Genomic DNA, 21,284 nt, shown 5'->3' on the forward strand with positions numbered 1-21,284 from the left:
GACGGAGGAACCCTGAAAGTTCTAGGTATCGTAACAAAAAAGATGTATCAAAATACTATACTATTAAATGAAACAAATGAACCACATTTCGAGGCCATTTTCCCCCCGCAGAGCGGGGGTTGGCCTTTTTCGGGCACTGTGGTCCCCTTTTTGAAGCAATGTTTTATGGCCGGATGCCCTTCCTGCCGCCAACCCTGTTAGTCGCCTCTTGCAACACAGAGGGAATTACCAGTGAACTGGTACTCAATTTGCCGACCTCAGAAGGATGACAGGCTGAGTCAACCCCTCTGGTGTTAATTCAGCAATGACCGGGATTCAAACCCAGGATCCTAGGATCCCAAGCCGGCACCCAAACCGCTAAGCCAACACCAGGCTCGAGGCTATTAAATGTTTGCTCAATATTGATTCTGCCGAAAGGTAATTGCCTCAAGTCTCCAAAGCAATAAGTGAAGCAAACGTAGGGGGCACTGATTTAATTATCAAGATGATTGAGGAACTGAAGGAAATGGCATATCATGCTAAGCTGAAAGTGCTAAAGGTAAGAAATTTGCAAATGTGGTGAGAGCCAAACAACTTGTTGGCATAAGTTATTATTATTTGATTAAGTTGGGTTAAGAAGAGGCTTCGACTCTTGATATCTTACCTTGTTCATAACCTGTGATGAGTCCTTCATTTCCACACACTATGTTTTGTTTTTGTGCCAGGTGCCAGAGATGGCAGTTCAACAGGAGTGGCGAACGAGGATAAGCTGCACAATGAGGTGGTAGTGACAGCCGTGGTGTGTGGAATACTCTCTTTCATCTTACTTGCAGTCATAATTTTGTCATTAATCTACTGTGCACGGATTCTGAAGAGACCACGAAGTGGTGAGTTTTGTACACCGCTCCTTTGCAATGCCATCACCATGCGCTGCATAACGTCATTGCCGGGCACCGAAGGGGGCTCGGCAATGACGCACGCTGAAAGAGAGTACTCAGTTTTCACTCTGGTTGTTTTCTTGCTTTCTTGTTACTTGCCGGAAAAGATTCCGGCAAGTATGTTGGTTGGTTGGTTTGTTTGTCTGTCTGTCTGTTTGTCTGTTTGTGCGCAGTACTACGTCTGCACCGTTGCACATAGAATCGCCATACTTTACACACAAATTTGTCTTGCCCTGGAATGGACTGTGCCCAATTTTTAACTCTCTCGGCCCAAGGCCTCCATTATGACGTCATAATTCGATAATTCGACATGTACAAAACTTAATCCAATCAAGATGCAATTTCTTGAGCGCCATGTCGGCATAAACTGGTGGAGAAAAAAAATAATGATTTCGTCATCGGTCACGTGGTTCAGCCGCCATCTTGGAAAAACCGAAAAACTTTGCACGTCTATATCTCTGAAAGTGCTGAATAGAAAGAATTGAGACATGGCTCATTGTAAAGAACTCTCCATGGAGAATAAAATATGTTAATGATGATGTCATAGGTGCATCCATTATGACGTCATAATTCGACAAGTACAAAACTTAATCCGATCAAGATTAAATTTCTTGAGCATAATCGAGGAATAAATTAGTTTAGAAAACAAATAATGATGTCATCGGTCACGTGGTTCGGCCGCCATCTTGGAAAAACCGAAAAACTTGATCCAAAATGGCCGATAAAAAAGTACATTCCGGCAAGTCCTTGGTCTCTGACCGATTTCTTGTTTGTTTGTTTTTTCTGGGCGATATCTCAGCCATCCTTGGAGCTAGGAAACTAAAATTTCGGCACAATAGTGAGCAAGTACTTTGTCAAAAACGATATTTTTTGTTTTTTGATTCATCAATTAATTGATGAGTTATTTAATTATTAGCGATTAATTAAGTACTGATGCATTTCCTTTCTCTTTTGGCCAATATCTCAGGCACCTTTTGAGTTAGGAAGCTGATATTTGGACATGCCAATGACCAAGTGATTTGGCTGTGAAAGATATTTTTGATTTATTGATTAATCAATTAATTGATTAGTTATTTAATTATTAGCGATTAATTAAGTACTGATGCATTTCCTTTCTCTTTTGGCCATTATCTCAGGCACCTTTTGAGTTAGGAAGCTGATATTTGGACATGCCAATGACCAAGTGATTTGGCTGCAAAGGCTATTTTTGATTTATAGATTAATCAATTAAATGATTAATTATTTAATTATCCGATTAATGACTAAAAATTTTTTTTTTTTAAGTTACAGATTGTGATGAGATGGTGGTGGTTTATGTGTTCTATTAGCGGATTGATTAATTATTATTTTTTTTAAATGATTATTATTTATTTATTTCCATTATTAATTATTTATTTATTTTATTTCTCATCTGGGCAATATCTCAGGCACCTTTTGAGCTTGGAAGCTGATATTTGGACATGACAATGACCAAGTGATTTGGTTGTAAAGGGTACTTTTGATTTATTGATTAAATAATTAATTAAATAAATAATTAATTATTCGATGAATGACTTACTTAATTATTTTTTTTAAAGTTACAGTTTCGGATGAAATGGTGGTGGTTTACGTGTTCTATTAGCCAATTGATTAATTATTTAATTTTTTATGATTATCCTTTATTTATTTTCATTATTAATCATTTATTTATTTTCTTTCTCATCTGGCCAATATCTCAGGCACCTTTTGAGCTAGGAAGCTGATATTTGGACATGACAATGACCAATTGATTTGGCTGTCGAGCCTATTTTTGATTTATTGATGAATTAATTAATCGATTAATTATTATTTGTTGATTAATAAATTAATTATTTAATTTTTTCGATTAATTACTTCTTTAATTTTCAAAAAAGTTACAGCTTCAGATGAAGCACTGGTGGTTTAGGTATGCTATTAGCCAATTGATTAAGAAAAATTGATTAAGATTAAGATTGACAAGAAAATATTTTATGACAATCTTTTATTGATTTTAATTATGCAATTAATCAATCAATTATTGTGCACCTCTCCCTCCCAATACAGTCTCGATGAGCTGCACGGTGGTATTGCTGGGTGCTGCTGGGCGCCCCGGCAATGCCGCGCTGGAGGATATTTATTTATTTGGCATGGGGGTGGTGTACTTTGAATGTATCTGTATTTGTTTTTCTTTTTTTCATCTTCAATTTGATAGTTAAACCAAGCTTCACATGAGTTTCACATGAGACATCAGCAGGTTTAAGGAGCTTGCAGAGGGGATGTTAGCCACCTTATGAAGAAGTCCCATGCTTTGACTTAGCGTGGTTTTTCCCTAAAGATTGTATCGGGCCTGATATACTTCAAACCTAGGCCGGGAGGCATAGGCAAGGCCGATATGTTTGCTATATGCTTTAAATGTTTGTCCGAACAACAAGCTCCATTTCAAACTCGCCAATAATATTATGCGAGTATCACGTCCCTGCAAGCATTATTTGATGGACGTAAAGGTGCCACAGTGTCATTCGGTAAGAGCAAGCGAGCTATCGCCTACACCCTAAACAAATTCCAAATTCCTGCTCTAACCTACGGGTGGCACTGCATCAATGTCACAGCAGTACCCCCAGCAAATGATGCTACCCTGCTCTAACCACCTGGCAGCACTGCATCAACAACACAGCTGTTGATGTTTCTGACCCAGCAAATTATGCTACCCTGCTCTAACCTACAGGAGGCACTGCATCAACAGCACAGCTGTACCCCCAGCAAATGATGCTACCCTGCTCTAACCTACAGGGGGCTTTGCATCAACAACACAGCTGTACCCCCAGCAAATTATGCTTCCCTGCTCTAACCTACAGAAGGCACTGCATCAACAGCACAGCTGTACCCCTAGCAAATGATGCTACCCTGCTCTAACCTACAGGCGGCACTGCATCAATGTAACAGCTGCACCTCCAGCAGATAATGCTACCCTGCTCTAACCTACAGGCAGCACTGCATCAACAGCACAGCTACACCCCCAGCAGATGATGCTTCCCTGCTCTAACCTACAGGCAGCACTGCATCAACAGCACAGCTGTACTCCCAGCAAATGATGCTACCCTGTTCTAACCTACAGGCGGCACTGCATCAATGTAACAGCTACACCCCCAGCAGATGATGCTTCCCTGCTCTAACCTACAGGCAGCACTGCATCAACAGCACAGCTGTACTCCCAGCAAATGATGCTACCCTGCTCTAACCTACAGGCAGCACTGCATCAATGTAACAGCTATACCCCCAGCAGATGATGCTACCCTGCTCTAACCTACAGGCAGCACTGCATCAACAGCACAGCTACACCCCCAGCAGATGATGCTACCCTGCTCTAACCTACAGGTGGCACTGCATGAATGTAACAGCTACACCCCCAGCAGATGATGCTACCCTGCTCTAACCTACAGGCAGCACTGCATCAACAGCACAGCTACACCCCCAGAAGATAATGCTACCCTGCTCTAACCTACAGGCGGCACTGCATCAACCACACAGCTACACCCCCAGAAGATAATGCTACCCTGCTCTAACCTACAGGCGGCACTGCATCAACAGCACAGCTACACCCCCAGAAGATAATGCTACCCTGCTCTAACCTACAGGCGGCACTGCATCAACCGCACAGCTACACCCCCAGAAGATAATGCTACCCTGCTCTAACCTACAGGCAGCACTGCATCAACAGCACAGCTACACCCCCAGAAGATAATGCTACCCTGCTCTAACCTACAGGCGGCACTGCATCAACAGCACAGCTACACCCCCAGAAGATAATGCTACCCTGCTCTAACCTACAGGCAGCACTGCATCAACAGCACAGCTACACCCCCAGAAGATAATGCTACCCTGCTCTAACCTACAGGCGGCACTGCATCAACCGCACAGCTACACCCCCAGAAGATAATGCTACCCTGCTCTAACCTACAGGCGGCACTGCATCAACCGCACAGCTACACCCCCAGCAGATGATGCTACCCTGCTCTAACCTTCAGGCAGCACTGCATCAACAGCACAGCTGCACCCCTCATAGATGATGTTCCCGGCAGCCATGTGCTCGTCCATAAATGAGGCTTTAGTTGTCATTGCCATCATGTCAGGACGAGTTTATCGTTATGCCGTTCCACTTTATCGTCTTTCATTTCACTTTATTATAAGGTTGACGCTGGTGTTGCACTGCATGTAGAAACCCTGGTGTTGGGCTAGCGGCTAGGGTGCCGGCTTAGGATCCTAGGATCCTGGGCTCGAATCCCAGTAGATCGCTGAATTAACGCCAGGGGGGTTGACTCATCCTGTCATCCTTCCGAGGTCGGCTAATTGAGTACCAGTTCACTGGTAATTCCCTGGTTGTTGTTAAAGGCGGCAAAAAGGGTTGGCGTCAGGAAGGGCATCCGGCCGTAAAACATTGCTTCAAAAAGGGGACCAAAAAACAACAACAACCACGGTTCCCGAAAAAGGCCAACCCCCGCTTTGCGGGGAAAAATGGCCTCTAAAGGTGGTTTTGTATAAGGTTGATGCATAAGAGATCAAAGAACACCAACGTCAATAAAATATCAAACGTCTTACAACACCTTGGACTGATGTCATCGATCCTTCTTGGCTGAAACAAATTGGGATTCAGACGAAATGCATTTCCTTGAAGGGGATGAGCCCCAATGGGCCCCTGGCCGCTCAGCCCCCTGGTTAATTTGCGCACAGTGAAGATGAACCTCCAGGTATTCCTTAGTCCAAAGAGATTCAAGTCATCACAGTGTGACATATATGTGGACAATTACGTACTGATGTTCATACTGCCGTTTATTTCTACATGGTCTCAGGTTCATGGAGGAGTTGAAACGCAAATCATGCACACAGCCACACATATGTAGACAAATACATGCGACAACACTGGGCTTGACTTCAGTCAAACACAGCCGCTGAGCTTGGGTCACGTCACTTCTCGGAACACTCCAGGCACCGGTGATGCCATAGCTTTGTCCGCACTAAGCGGGGGGCATTCAAGAGGCATGTCCTCCTCCCCATGGATGCCAACAAATGGGGTTTATTTGTGTTCTATCATTTAAATACTGAGCATCGAGCAAGGAAGCAGTGCATTTTTCCAAGTCTTTGGTATGACTCGGTTTGAGTCAGAATCGAACCACCAACCTCCCTGACGCAGAGCGGATACTCAAACCATTTTGAAACTGAGTCTGCTCAATGATGGACAGAGTCTGTCTCCTGTCCATATCAGTACTTTTGCAACCTCCCGACTCTGACTTTAAAATTGAATTTGTGTGAATGATTGATGGTTACAACAAGTCAAATACTGATACACAGTTCCATTGCAATATCTTTACAATAATGCAAGCCTGGTGTTGGGCTAGCGGCTAGGGTGCCGGCTTAGGATCCTAGGATCCTGGGTTCGAATCCCGGTCGATCGCTGAATTAACGCCAGGGGGGTTGACTCAGCCTGTCATCCTTCCGAGGTCGGCTAATTGAGTACCAGCTCACTGGTAATTCCCTGCTTGTCGTAAAAAGGCGGCAAAAAGGGTTGGCGGCAGGAAGGGCATCCGGCCGTAAAACATTGCTTCAAAAAGGGGACCAAAAAACAACAACAACCACGGTCCCCGAAAAAGGCCAACCCCCGCTTGCAGGGAAAAATGGCCTCTAAAGGTGGTTATTTTATATTTATAATGCAGCGATTGCTTCACACCAACTGTTCAACCCAGGTAATCTTTGTTGGTATCGTGATACTTGGTTGCATTTTTCTTTTCTTTTTTTGCTATCTGTGTGAGGCTGCTGTGTATCAGACAAGTGAATGAATGAATGATCGTTTTTTAAGGCCATTTTCCCCGCCAGAGCGGGGGTTAGCCTTGCGGGCCCCATGACAATCATGGTTCCCTGTTTGAGGCAATGTTTTTATGGCCGGATGCCCTTCCTGACGCCAACCCTTGGTCACGCTCTTAGGATGCGCAAGACATGTATCAAACAAGTACCTGCTATTATTCTACTGTACTACTTGGGACACTGATACACTTGCAGTTTAGGTACAACAGCAAGCTTTTCAGTATCTCTTATACAAGGAACTCTGCCTTTAACTGCCAAATGTTTATTTCCAGCCTTGGCCTATTGGTGTGTCGTGTTTTTGTTTAAAATGATTGTAGTGCTTACAAAATGAGCCTTGAATAGCAAGTATCAAAAAATAGTCGAGTTGTAGTCAGACCGGCCAGTTGTCCGACAGGATGGTGCAGAGGTAGCGAACTTACCTTTGAGCTGTTTACTCTGGGTTTGATTCCCGGCCCAACAAAACTGTTGGATTGGCAAATAACAAGTTGCATCATAAAGCACGCCATTCCTCCGATGGACGTTAAGCCTGGTGTCACATCAGTCTGCATTAGTTGGTCGATGTTAAAGATAGTGATTGTCTTAGTAGGGCAGTAAAACCTGTCAGGTGAGATCAGGTTCCTCTGAAAGGAATTTATTTAGTTGGACAGTTAACTGTGAAATTTGATTGCGGATGTTTTGGGCTCAAGTCAGATGAGCATCTTGATAAGTTCTTCAGATTGAACGGCCTGCGTTTTTACTTGTGTTTCTAGTTCTGACTGCGCTGACTGGGAGAGGTAAAAAGCCAGTCAACCCAGAAAACGGCGAGCAACTCGTGAAGCAAAACATGGCACAGAATGCAACTGCACCGGATGCACCGGACCTTGATTATCAGCAGTGTAAGTGGTGAAATGATCGGACGATCGGACTGAGAAAGCTTTTTGCTAAAGGAGAGAGGGAAATATAGAGGTGGATGTGCGAAAGAGTGTGGTTGAGGTCAGGAGGGTGCAGGGGGTAGGGAGGTGGGGTACGATAATGTTAATGGGTTGCAAGTTTTAAAATAAAAGTTAGGTGAAAATTGTTTATTGTCATTTATTTTCTTGCCTTTTTTTGTTGATATAGGTGCAGGAGATGAACCTGCTAGTCTGCGCTCAACTCCCCCCTCACCTACTTCTCATGATAAATCTCACTTGCGCACACCACTGCCTGGCACCGTTGAGACCAATCCTGAGCTTCGTTACTGCCTCGGGAGGTATGACTGCATCACAAGCTCCTCATCCATGGTTTTTTGGGCGTTGTAAATGCAACTAACTGTGAGATTATCAAATATTGATTCTTACCTTGACAATCACCCCAACTCTTTATATATTTTCCAACTACAGCCAAGCACATACTCATACCACCATCACCACCACTCTATATCTTTTTCTTTTTATTCTTCTTCTTTAACGGAGCCTGGTGTTGGCTTAGCGGTGAGGGTGCCGGCTTGGGATCCTAGGATCGTGGGTTCGAATCCCGGTCGATCGCTAAATTATCGCCAGGGGGGTTGACTCAGCCTGTCATCCTTCCGAGGTCGGCAAATTGAGTACCAGCTTGCTGGGATGAATGATCCCGGTGTGTACCCCGGTTTAGAATAGGTACACCGTATCCCTGCGCATCGTAAGAGGCGACCAAGGGTTGGCGTCAGGAAGGGCATCCGGCCATAAAAACATTGCCTCAAACAGGGAACCATGATTGTCATGGGGCCCGCAAGGCTAACCCCTGTTCTAGTGGGGAAAATGACCTTAAAACGATCATTCATTCATTCATTCATTTCTTCTTCTTTAATGGCCACTATTAATTCACTTTTTTCTTATAGGATCGGCTGGGAGAAGCTTGGCCGAGTCTTCACTAACTGGCTGGCCAGGCCTCATGTTCGACTAGTTAGGGCAGTTATTTGGAATTTGGCCACGGTGCCGGTGATGGCTCGCCTACTCTTAGCGAAGGACACCATTGGATGTTTGACGTCCACCAACAAATGCTGGCAGACGGGATGCCCGTTTAACGTCCATCTGAGGGATGGCACACACATTGATTAATCACTCTGCATGTGAAACACCGGGGCTCGCAGTTTTTTGCTGGATCTGCAATCAAACCCAGGCTAGACAGCTTAAAGGCGAGTGTGCATACCTCTAGGCCTTGTTGCCAGCCTGCCACTCCCCCTTTTTTTCACCACTCCCCCCCCCCCCCCTCTTTTTTTTGAAAACGAAACTTTCTTCCACCTTTTGGATTTTTTTTTATCGTGGTCACCCCTGTGTTTCAGCAGAACCCTCACAAATTGTAGCTGAAGTGGTATGGAATTAATTTGAGGGACATAGCTCATGGCCTAAAGGCTCTTGGGAAGCCCCGACAATGAAATGAATTCTTGGCAGTGGAATGTCTGGTGAATGAATCCTGTGTTATTTATTTATTTTCACAGCACTTTGACTTCTAGCGGATCACATTCCTGGCATTCTTTTCACTTGCTGATTCTTGCCCCCAAAGAGCTTCCTTTAATACCACAGGCATAGACTTTGCTACCACTTGTCGTATTGCATAGTTTCTCTACATGCAGATACCCACTCGACCAGAGTGCGAGACACACCCTAACTGTGCCTGAGTTTAGGGGAAAACTAAACTAGCTGCTAACTAATGACTGTAAAGGGCAGGCAAAATAAGAAAATGCCACATAATACCATTTCTTCCTTGTTAGATGCTTTTCTTCAGGATTGCCTTTTCCTTTTGTTTCTTCCACTTCCTCCAGTTTCTGCTTTTTACACTTCAATGAGACAGTAATTCCAGGGTTGGCCTTGGGAACTTACCCATCCACTTTTTACTTTAGACGTCTAGTTTATCAACGAGCTCGGTTTAATATGTTAGTAGCTAACTCTCATGCGGTAGTTTTATACAAATTTAATTGTATGTCGAGATGTTGACCATGACATTGTCCGAGCAATCCTTTTGTCCCTCTACTGACGAAGTCGCTGGAGACATGTTTTTGGGTTGTACGTCTGTGATAGGTTTTCGTTATCGCGATAACTTAAGACCAGCTGAAGGGATCTAAGTCACACTTCGTACAAGTATGTATAATGATGTAAAGATGAAATGATTAAGCGATGGGGTCAAGAAGTCAAAGTTCAGAGGTCCTGCTAGGTAAAAATTATATAACCACGCTAACTTGTAGACCAGTGATGGGATTTTTACCAAACTTGGTATAAGTATATATTATGCTGCAACGATGAAATTATTATATTTTGACATCAAGAGGTCAACAGCTGAAGGGATTTAAATCAAACCTTGTACAAGTATGAATCATGATATAATTATGTGGGCGGAGGCATATCGGTCGAGGTAGCGACGTGGAAGAGTATCGTTCTGGTTTGAAATGTTAATGTTGATCCCGTATTTGTTTTATCGAATGAACGACTAACTTCTTTCAAGGCAAAAAATGATAAGCAAGGTAATTGCTAACTTAGCTTAAATTAACACATACTAATCTGTGGGATGTCGCTTATCTGCACAATAGTACCAGGATGTTATTCATGTACTGTAAGTAAATGCTTAACCAGACCCATTGTCTATTATGGTTTGTCGGTGCTGCACACATCACAGGTCCGGTCTGTGCAAGTTTAGCGTGTACACACACACACACACACACACACAGAAATATTACCACAAATGAACTACAACTGGATGCACTCTTGGGTTCGGTGACGATCCCGGAAAGAGCATTTGGAACAAAACTATGAAAAGTTGAACAGCTTGTTCCATGAACTGTGATCCCTTACTGAAGCGGACCTGGATACTTGAATTCTTAAAGTGATTCTTCATAATTGAGAGATAGGGCCAAAACGATATATAGCATGATGTCTAAAAAAGTTGCGGATGCGTTATGACAAAATTGGTAGATCATTTGGGTAGGTGACAAGAACAAGCCGATTAGAATTTTGGTTAAGGTCTGGATGTTGACCCGGCCTATCGGAGATGCAAAACGTAAACTGTTCAGTGTAGCGAAGGTATGCGCACTAACGAGTGCCATTCTAGTTTTGCAGATGTTTTCACCCTTTCTTCAGTTTTATTCAGCTGCTTGAGACAGGGGTGTTGATCTCTATTGAAAAGTAGGGGGGTTGGGGGGGGGGGGGGGACATTTTCTGGGAAAATTATTTTGAAGTGGCTATGAAGAAGATGATTATGTTTTTTGTCATTTTCATGAATTTGATATAATCGCATAAATAGTGACCAATTTGAAATCTGATATCAAATTTAAAATTGAATTGACGATATATCAGGAATTCGGAAGACTTCCTATTTAAGAATGACACACAATTCCTCGAAAAATATAATCTACCAAGATACAAAGTTGTAAACCCTTGAAGGTACCTACCAGTCTGTCATCTGTGGAAGATTTCACATCAAATAACACTCATTAAATCTTTGTGCGCTGCATCTGATTCTTTTCTTCAAAATTTTCATTTAAAAAATTACATTTTCTTTTTTGCCAATATCCATAGCTTTATTGATTATTGATTGATTCATAGAATATTTAACGACCACTTTTGTGCACATAAAGGCTAAATTACTCAATGAAGATGAATATGAAAAAAATTTCAAACTATATTCAAACTAGCTCGTCAATCATACACTACATGACCAAAAGTATGTGGACACCCGAACCTTGAACATCTCTTTCCAAAATCAAGGCCATTAATATTGAGTGGGTCCCCCCTTTGCTGCTATTACAGCCTCCACTCTTCTGGGAAGGCTTTCCACTAGATGTTGGAACATTGCTGCGGGGATTTGCTTCCATTCAGCGACAGGAGCATAAGTGAGGTCGGGCACTGATGTTGGGCGATTTGGTCTGGCTCACAGTCGGCGTTCCAATTCATCCCAAAGGTGTTCAATGGGGTTGAGGTCAGGGCTCTGTGCAGGCCAGTCAAGTTCTTCCACACCGATCTCGACAAACCATTGAGCATGCGGCATTGTCATGCTGAAACAGGAAAGGACCTTCCCCAAACTGTTGCCACAAAGTTGGAAGCACACAATCATCTAGAATGTCATTGTATGCTGTAGCATTAAGATTTCCCTTCACTGGAACTAAGGGGCCTAGCCCGAACCATGAAAAATAGCCCCAGACCATTATTCCTCCTCCACCAAACTTTACAGTTGGCACTATGCATTCGGGCAGGTAGCGTTCTGGCATCCGTCAAACCCAGACCTATCCGTCAGACTGCCAGATGGTGAAGTGTGATTCATCACTCCAGAGAACGTGTTTCCACTGCTCCAAAGTCCAATGGTGGTGAGCTTTACACCACTCCAGTCGACGCTTGGCATTGCGCATGGTGATATTAGGCTTGTGTGCGGTTACTTGGCCATAGAAACCCATTTCATGAAGCTCCTGATGAAGAGTTGTTGTGCTGCCGTTGCTTCCAGAGGAAGTTTGGAACTCGGTAGTGAGTGTTGCAACTGAGGACAGACGATTGTTACGCGCTACGTGCTTCAGCACTTGGTCCCGTTCTGTGAGCTTGTGTGGCCTACCACTTCGTGGCTGAGCTGTTCTTGCTCCTAGACGATTGCACTTCACAATAACAGCACTTACAGTTGACCGGGGCAGCTCTAGCAGGGCAGAAATTTTACGAACTGACTTGTTGGAAAGATGGCATCCTATGACGGTGCCACGTTGAAAGCCACTGAGGTCTTCAATACGGCCCATTCTGCTGCCAATGTTTGTCTATGCAGATTGCATGTGTGCTTGATCTATGCTGTGTGCTTGATTATATACACCTGTCAGCAATAGGTGTGGCTGAAACAGCCGAATCCACGAATTAGAAGTGGTGTACGCATACTTTTGGTCATGTAGTGTAGGTATGAAGTTTCGCATTGATCTGTTACGTGGTTCTGGAGAGCATTTTTATTTTATTTTAATTTTCAATCTAAAATGTCCACCATACCACATGACTGATGACATCATAAATTAAAATTCTTCACTCGCATCAGGTTGGGGATTAGATATATGAAGGTTCACATTATTTTTTTGGATAAGGATTTTTATTTAACCAGTTATGGGTAGAATACCACTGCACCGATGATGTAATCGTTATCACCCTATATACCCCATGGGGAGTTGATGACATATGTCATGTTTCAATTTTTTGTTGTTGAGCGATTTCAGAGAAGATGTCCAAATGTTTTCCTTTAACCCAATATGGCTGCCATACCATGTGACCTAAGACATCAGAGTTGTGAATAAAATATTATCAGTGGGGAGTCCCTCCTATGTTTGAAGGTTCACATCGATCAGACAAGCGGTTGCAGAGACAAAAAAATGTAAGTGAAAATATATAATAATAATAATAATAATAATTCATTTATTTTGTATAGCGCTACCATATACATGCGCTATACCATATAGCGCTACCATATAATAATAACAATACCATATACATGGTTAACATGGTGATTGTGACCGAATTTTGAGGCATGGTTCTCCATGATACAATAAATGAAACTTTCAGCCTTTTGCCAACATTTAGACCTGCACAAAGAATCATTTTGGTGATTGCATCCTGTAATACTAGAATGGCACTTGGTAGAGTGCCTCACGGCTTGAAAGGAATGGTTGTTATTAATATTTTTATTATTATATCCCACTGATAGGCCGGATCTGGATCAAAATCTAATCGGCTTGTTCTTGTCACCCACCCAACTCATCCACCAATTTTCGTCTAAATCCGTCCACAACGTTTTGAGATATCCTGTTCACAGACAGACTTTTTTTGAATAGTTTTTTCTTTTCTTTGTTTCACACATTGACGAGCCCCCACAGACAACACTCCGAACAAATGCACACAATCGCCCATCCATACTTGAGCTACCTAAAAGTCCTGGCAACATCCCTTTGCCCCTCTATCTCCAATACTTCCAGGGGCCTATACAATTCCAATTTAAACTTATCTATTCTTTCTGCTGCCACTACCTTTCCAGGGAGAACGTTCCATGCATTAACTACTCTCTGAAAAAACATGGACACACACATAAACAGTTACAATAGTCTCGCATCCCCTCTTGGGCGAGACTAATTAATGAGCCAGTGAACACGTTTAATATCCACACAAACAATACCAGGGGATGTTTATCGTTCACAATCATGTGAAACATGTCAGATTGATGCCTTCCAATATTGTAGGGGAGAGTGAGGTAAGATGAGCCATTTTTCAGTAATGCCCTTCTGGACATCAACTATAAAGTGCTGTGCATCAGAGCCATAGTGATTATGATGGTGTAAATACTTGCTTCTCCCCTCATACACATGTTACCATTTCATTTTCATGTAATTAATTAGCAGAGGCCTTCAAAAAAAAGTTGTCTAATGGCTCATTTTGCCCCAATGATGGGGCAAGTTGATCATGGGTTCGGGGTAACTTGAGCCAGTGGGTAAGTTGCGCCACAAGAAAAAAACAGCATGAAACATTTTGTGTCCCATCAAATTCACCGGCTCAATACAGGACAGAACAGCAATAAAACAAGTTTGAGACAAAAAGTTTAAGTCCAGATCCACTGGAAAAGCTTATTATTGATAAAACACTGAGAAAACCCATTGAAACTGGGAATGCATGAAGTATTAATGAATATACATTTTTTTAACAATCACGCAAAAGCTGTTGCTTATAGCTTTAACAATGCAAAACAAGACAAAGTAGTTTCCTGTAAATGTTCACGTTTTTCAGATCAGATTTTTCAGTTCAATAATTGAAACTTGATAAATGCTCCTTTCCCTTGTGTGAAATTTACGCACATGTAAGAAGCACCTCGTGTCTATTACAAAGTAACATGATGTAATTGATCTAATGAAATTTAACCGTTTGAACTGAAATAATTATACATGTATTGTGTTCTGATTTATTGGTAAGACACATGAATTATCAGTAAACTTTGGCTGAATGTTCATACATATGTAATCGTCAAGATTTATCAGTCAGATATGCTGATGAACTGGTTTGTATTTCAAATAATTATGAAGAACAACCACGTGCTGTCTTCCTTTTATAGTCCCGAGGCATTTTTCCATTTACCTGTGATTAATGCAAAAATATTTACATAAATCATTCTTAGGAATAGGATTTAGATCTATACACAAGTATCGGTGCTACAAGAACTACAGTTTTCAACTCCAACTAGCGTATAAAGCAGTAACTTTATCTTGCACACATGTTCATGGGGTAAGATGAGCCATGGCTCAACTTGACCCGACCCAATTGATCATCTTACCCCATGGGCGCCACTTTGAATATAAACATGCTCATTTCACGTATTGATTCAATTTACAATTCATACTCTCAGGTAAATAATCTACACCATTCATGTTCACATTACTACATAAACAATTCATTAAGCTTCCATTAATTCTATTGTTATCACCCTCAAAACACCATAACTCAAAGTTTGGGGAATTCCGAAAAAAATACAAATTTCATTAGATCTTACTTACCCCTGCTTCATATTCCTCTGCATGTGTACTCAGGAAGAAAGACTGTTGCTATGAAAGTATAGATGGCGCTCTCACACCTTCAAATATTTCACTTTCTAAGAAACATGGGGTGGCTCAACTTACCCTTAGGCTCAACTTACCCCACTCTCCCCTATCGTTCCAATATGTCACCCCAATGTCCCATTTTCGTTTTGTTGTTTGAAAGACCTATTTATACAAATATTTATCAAACTTTCTTTCCCTGCTCCTCCACATTGAGTCATGTCATTCCCAAAATTAATAATATCAAACAGCTATTCAGTTGTGCACTGGAATCTGGAACTTTCTTGTTACTTTCAAATGTATTAATGGAGATTTATGAGGTTTTATAAATGAATGGGCTAAGTGAATCATTCCTGTAACTTTAAGAAAGACTGAGTGCATCATTTCAGAGATACATATTCTGGAACTTTATTGGTATTTTACACATGAGTTTTTTTTTTTTTTTTCACATATTCTTTCACACAGTTTCACACATTCTGGTCACACAGTTTCACATATTCTGGTTAAAGTTTTTTTTGTTTTCTTTTTTAGTGACAATTGTAATGCTTTTTGTTATCGGTATTATGGAGTTTAATCAACCCTGTAATCAATGTTCATGAGGAATGAGCTTGGCGTTGCAGAGATACAGAATTGAAGAAGAAGAAGAAGAAGAAGAAGAACAATGAATACGATAACTATGTCAGAAGGCATAAGAGGAGGAGTCTCAAAACGTCCTTGATTGGACGGGCATACGAAATGAGCATGTTTAGCTTTTTGAACCCCCCCTTGTATTGATTACGATATTGATCAATGTAGTTCCTGTCCTGAATGCACATACAGCGCATATGTATCCAGCTACTAACAACTAATCACCAACTTGTCTATTTTAAGTAAATGTGGGGTTGCCAAATATTTATTTATTTATTTATATATTTTTATATTTTTATCTTTTGTATACAAAGTCGAAGCTCGTGTAAGAGTTAACACATAAAACACATAAAAACATAAACACAAACACATAAAACATATAATAAAGGGAGTGGGAGGCAAGATGGGGAGATAGGGGAGCACAACAATAGAGAACAGGGACATTGGTAGATCTGTGGATGGGGGGGGGGGGGTTGGGGGGGGGGCTGGTACAAGGTATAAAACAAATGGACACTACTAGGACTTTCAGGAAAGAAAACGGAATTTGAAAGAGGTGGATTTGGGGAAATTAATGAAGGGTAGAAAAGATTTTTTTGTTTTTGTTTTTGTTTTTGAAAAGTTTTGGGTGGGGGAAGATAAGAGATGGTGGTGAACAGCTGTTTTAAAGACCTGGAGGGAGGAGTGGGATTGAAGAGCATGTGGGAGCTTGTTCTAGAGGCGAGAGAAAAGAAGAATGAATGAGTGAAAGCTTCACAGAGCTTTCCCAACCGTTTTGCCACAGAATCGTTGATGCCCCAACCCCAGTGGTACGACAGAACTACCCTACTCCTCCTCCCACGGACCTCATTTGCATCCCCGCTGCCCCTCACCATCTCCCTCCAGCCAAGCACTGTGAGCTCGAACGCGTTGCCACGGTACCATATTATGCGGATCACCCCCCCTGCCCTGGACCTCGAGTCCTGGGGTCACAGGAAGAATCAGGTGGCTTTATTATTAACTGTCGTAATATTTAATGCATTTTGGTTTTCAGTTTGTTTCACGAAAGAAATTGTTGATGATTTCAGTCTTTCCCCAAATCTCCAGTAACTGCAGGATATCATTGGGTTTGGTAAATTACCTCACAAATCTTTCAGGGGTAAAGCTTGTCGCTTTATGGTGACTTCAGGCAGTAGACAAGCTTATCATTTTGTTTAGGTTTTTAAAATGAAACAAAAGGTAAATAATTATTCGATCCGTATCACAGCTTGCTAAATTTTGCACGTGCTTCACGACAGGTACGTCGGCCATCTTGAATCGCTGAACAGCACAAGTCTCGGGCCCATGATCTCTTAATACAGCGCATGAGATTTGCACATCTTGCAGAAGAACGCTTCCAGTTTATATCGGTCTGCGAGTTTGTTAACCGACTGATAATTATTTTTATTTGAACTTCACTTAATAATTGAGCCACTCTCCTTATTACAATAATTCACGAGCCATTTACACTGTGTACATAAAATGTACCCACATCGTCTGCTTTGTGGCCCTGCTGTATCTGTACAATGTACAGGTGTGCACATGGCTCAAAGATCCTTTTGCAGGTGAATTTGGTTAGAATTGGCTTGCTTGTATGGTCCAGTGGTGGTGCGGCACAGTTGGGCTCGTACAAAGTCGACATCAAGAAAATGAAGTCCGTTTGAGATGTACAATTGAAGAAATCGTTTGTTTTAATGTAAACTTATGTCTAGGATGATGTTTCTCTATCCGAAAGATTGCAATTTTTTATCATTTGCCGTAATCCAATAATTCCTTAGTTCAGTACCGTTAATGGTCATTGATGAGCCGTCGATATAAAAAGGATGCAGTTCATGATTGCTTGATGATTTGTTTTTAACGACCTATTTACCAGCAGCTTGGATTAACCGGCCTCTTGCAGGCAAGAGCTCGCCTTCGAGTCAGCGCACTTTGCAGCCAGACACCATCAATGGCTGCCAACACAGACTCTTCAATAAGTTCCTGCTCAGTGTCAGGGATCAGAGACTGGTGAATGGCATTGTGAGCACAACGTGCACCTCAGTTCGTTTTACACCTTCCGATGGTTTTGTATGGCGGCACAAGCTTGTGCTCGACGTTTGCCCAACTTTAATAGGAGCCGTGAGCCTAATCACACCTTTTGTTCATTTCCTCTCGAGTACAAGCTAAATGCTATTAGACAAGCCCGGTACACCATAGGAAAGTTTTGTTTTTTTATGGACAGTGGCCTGAAATAGTATTCATCCCCCTTCAAAGTTTTCACATTTTGTTGCCACCTGAGCTTATTTCATGATGCTTTCAAATCAAACTTAACATAGAGCGTTTTCACAAACTACTCCAAAATGCTAAAGATAAAAAATGCAGATGAAATGTGAACAAGTTAGATTAACAGAGAAAATCAGATGATTCTCAGTTGCTTAAGTATTCAAACCCTTTGCCTAATTAACACGAAATCACTTCAGGAGCAAATTATTTGTTTGAAAGGTTACGATATAAGTGTAGTAGGTTAAACCTATATGTATGTACTCAGTGGTTTAACTTAAAAAATTAAGCTTCCCCACTTATCTAAGGAGTTTTAAGGTGCAACTCACTTTGTCAACCAACAAGGCAAACATGAAGATCAAGAAGCTTTCCGAAGAAGTCAGACATAAAGTGGTGGAGAAGCACCGTTCAGGAGAGGGTTATAAGGAGATTTCAAAGTTACTCATTTTCCCTTTGAGTACGATAAAATCAATCATTACGAAGTGGAAGACGTTTCATATCACCCAGACTCGACCTAGATCAGGTCACCTATCCAAACTCAGCAGCGAGGCAAGCAAGAAACTGGTTCGGGATATCACTGTAAATCCAAAAAGGACGTTGAAAGATCTGTGAGGCTCTATGTTCAAGGTGGGGGTCAGTGTTCATCAATCAACAATATCCTGTTCCCTTCACAAAGCTGGCCTCTATGGATAGGTGGCAAGAAAGAAGCCATTACTGAAAATACGCATCTAAAAGCTCATATGGAGTTTGCGGAAAAGCATCTTAATGATACCGCAGGCATGTGGAGAAACGTTTTGTGGTCAGACGAGACAAAAATATAACTTTTTGGTCTACATAATTCAAAGCGTTACATCTGGCACAAACCTAACACTGCACATCACCCAGTCAACACCATCCCTACTGTCAAGCATGGTGGTGGCAGCATCATGTTACAGGGCTGCTTTTCATCAGCAGGGATGGGCAAACTTGTCAGGATAGAAGGGACAATGAGCAGTGCAAAGTACAGGAGAATCCTAGATGAAAACCTTACTTGAATCAGCCAATAATCTGAAACTGGGTAGGAGATTCAGATTTCAACAGGACAATGATCCGAAGCACAACGCTAAAGCCACACTGGAGTGGCTGAATAAGAAGAAAATAAATGTTCTTGAGTGGCCCAGTCAAAGTCCTGACTTGAACCCAATTGAACATTGATGGCGACACTTGAAGATTGCAGTCCATCAACGATCTCCATCAAACTTGGCAGAACTAGAACAATTTTCACATGAAGAATGGGCAAATATTTCACCATCTCACTGTGCAAAACTGGTAGAGGCCTACCAAAAAAGGCTCAAAGCAGTCATTGCTGCAAAAGGTTAATCCACCAAATACTGACCTAAGGGGTTGAATACTTTTGCAATCAGTGAATTTTGTTTTTGTAAATGTTTTTTGCAGGTATTCCTGACTTGTAACCTCCTTCAACTATAATAGTGTTTACTTTGATCTCTTCAGTTATGAATAAAAAGTTCATTTGGAAAAATTGTTTCTTCATAATTCGTAATTTATCTAAATGTGGAATTATTGGTTGGGGTTGAATACTTTTGCAGGCCACTGTATGTATTATTTTTCAGTATTCACTTGCTCCCAGTTTCCTTTTCTAAGGTAACACTGTGGCTTATTTGCAGATGTGAAGTTGACTGCAAGTGCAAATAACAAGAGAAGAAACAGAATACCTCAGTCATATTGTTGCAATACATTGTGTTATTGTTGAAGGGGTATTGCATTTGCACCAATGTCTCGCTGACCATCCTTTGAAATCGGAGAAGTTGATTCTTCGTCCATTTGATCAGTATCACTGGCTCTGAAGTTCAGAATATGCGAGTCCGTCTAAAGCAACACCTCAAGTCACCTGTCGAATGACGGGCTCATCACAAGCTACCGATAATCCGGAAGAGTTTGTCGACGCATCATTTTATTTTTGGATATTTGAGTACCTGCATGTGCAGTAGATTTATTTGATATAAGCGCACCGGCATGCAGGGCGTCCTCTCTAATTTTATTTATGGAGGGCCTTGTATGAAACTAAAGATCAACAAAAGCAAGCTTTAACGCGAGTCCCTCGTTCGGCTAATGCTGACGTGTTAATTTTAATATCATGGTGTTCATTCGGTGTAGACAAGACTATGGTGTAAATAGTCTGTGATAATTATGTTCTGATTGGATCTACAATTTCACTCGCCTTGGAGGCCAAAAAAAACCCACACCATTCATACCTCATTTCTTTGCGTTGTATACTTGATTGAAGGAGTTTTTTTTTTTTTAACTCGATATCAAAGCCATCTTGGAAGTGGAATTTGAGAATTATGGAATGAAATGGCCATAAAGTGGGGATTGTCCCTTAAAACGGTTGTCCTTACAGTGAACGCAGGTGAGATCGCTCGTTGATATTTTCATCAAAATTGATCAGGTTGTTGAGAACTCTCGGCTGGACAACTAAAAAGGTGATGTTGAAAGACACACGAGGGTTTAAGAGGCGTGAGGTGAGGAAAGGAATTGTTGTGATAGTATACTTGCTTTTGTAATTTTAAAAACATTACCGGCTGTCTTTGCTTTCATCGCTGCAAACTTTTTTTTTTAAACCTGTGAACTTTCCTTCTTTTTTTTACCATCAAACATTTAAACACTTATTTGCGTTTTCAAAACGGTGCAAAGAGACAAGTGCTCACTTATTTGCATTTGTTTTGTGAAGAGGCTGTTAATAAAGCGTTTTATTTAACGTTTTATTGTTTGCTGTATGTTTCATTTCTTCTTCTTTAAAGGTCCTCCATCTGCTAGTCCCACCACGCAGTGAGGTGGTTGGGAGGGTGGTGGGCCGTTTTTGGCTTGAGTCTTTGGTGAACCGGTTGCAAGGCCTGACATTTGACTGAAGGTGATATGATGTTTTTTTAAGGGTGTGGGTAATAACTCACCTACTACTCTTTGCAAAGAACACTGTTCGAACTTGAATGTCCAACAATTAATGGTAGCAGTTGGAACACACAGTTTAACGTCCGCAACATCTACTGCCAGTGGTCATCCGACTTAACGTCCAAGACGCATCGATAACTTACCTG

At 41.7% G+C, this 21,284-nt stretch overlaps 1 protein-coding gene across 12 annotated transcripts in view; it reads left to right on the top strand.

Annotated features, from left to right (window-relative positions):
- LOC137425382 (uncharacterized) overlaps nucleotides 1-20,952 on the top strand; it is a 47,220-nt gene extending 26,268 nt beyond the window's left edge. For 3 of the 12 annotated variants that reach the window (XM_078769387.1, XM_078769388.1, XM_078769397.1), the window contains 6 exons: nucleotides 705-866; nucleotides 7,520-7,645; nucleotides 7,869-7,998; nucleotides 16,700-16,899; nucleotides 17,807-17,952; nucleotides 19,857-20,952. In XM_078769387.1, coding sequence (XP_078625513.1) covers nucleotides 705-866; nucleotides 7,520-7,645; nucleotides 7,869-7,998; nucleotides 16,700-16,899; nucleotides 17,807-17,952; nucleotides 19,857-19,862 — 770 coding nt within the window. In that variant the 3' untranslated portion in view covers nucleotides 19,863-20,952. The remainder of the gene's footprint in view (nucleotides 1-704; nucleotides 867-7,519; nucleotides 7,646-7,868; nucleotides 7,999-16,699; nucleotides 16,900-17,806; nucleotides 17,953-19,856) is intronic. The other 9 variants (XM_078769393.1, XM_078769398.1, XM_078769391.1 and 6 more) reach the window with 8 other exon arrangements.
- The last annotated feature ends 332 nt before the right edge of the window (nucleotides 20,953-21,284 follow it).

Source organism: Myxine glutinosa, unplaced genomic scaffold, assembly GCF_964187855.1.
Source record: "Myxine glutinosa unplaced genomic scaffold, kmMyxGlut1.1 SCAFFOLD_2330, whole genome shotgun sequence".
NCBI lineage: Eukaryota > Metazoa > Chordata > Myxini > Myxiniformes > Myxinidae > Myxine > Myxine glutinosa.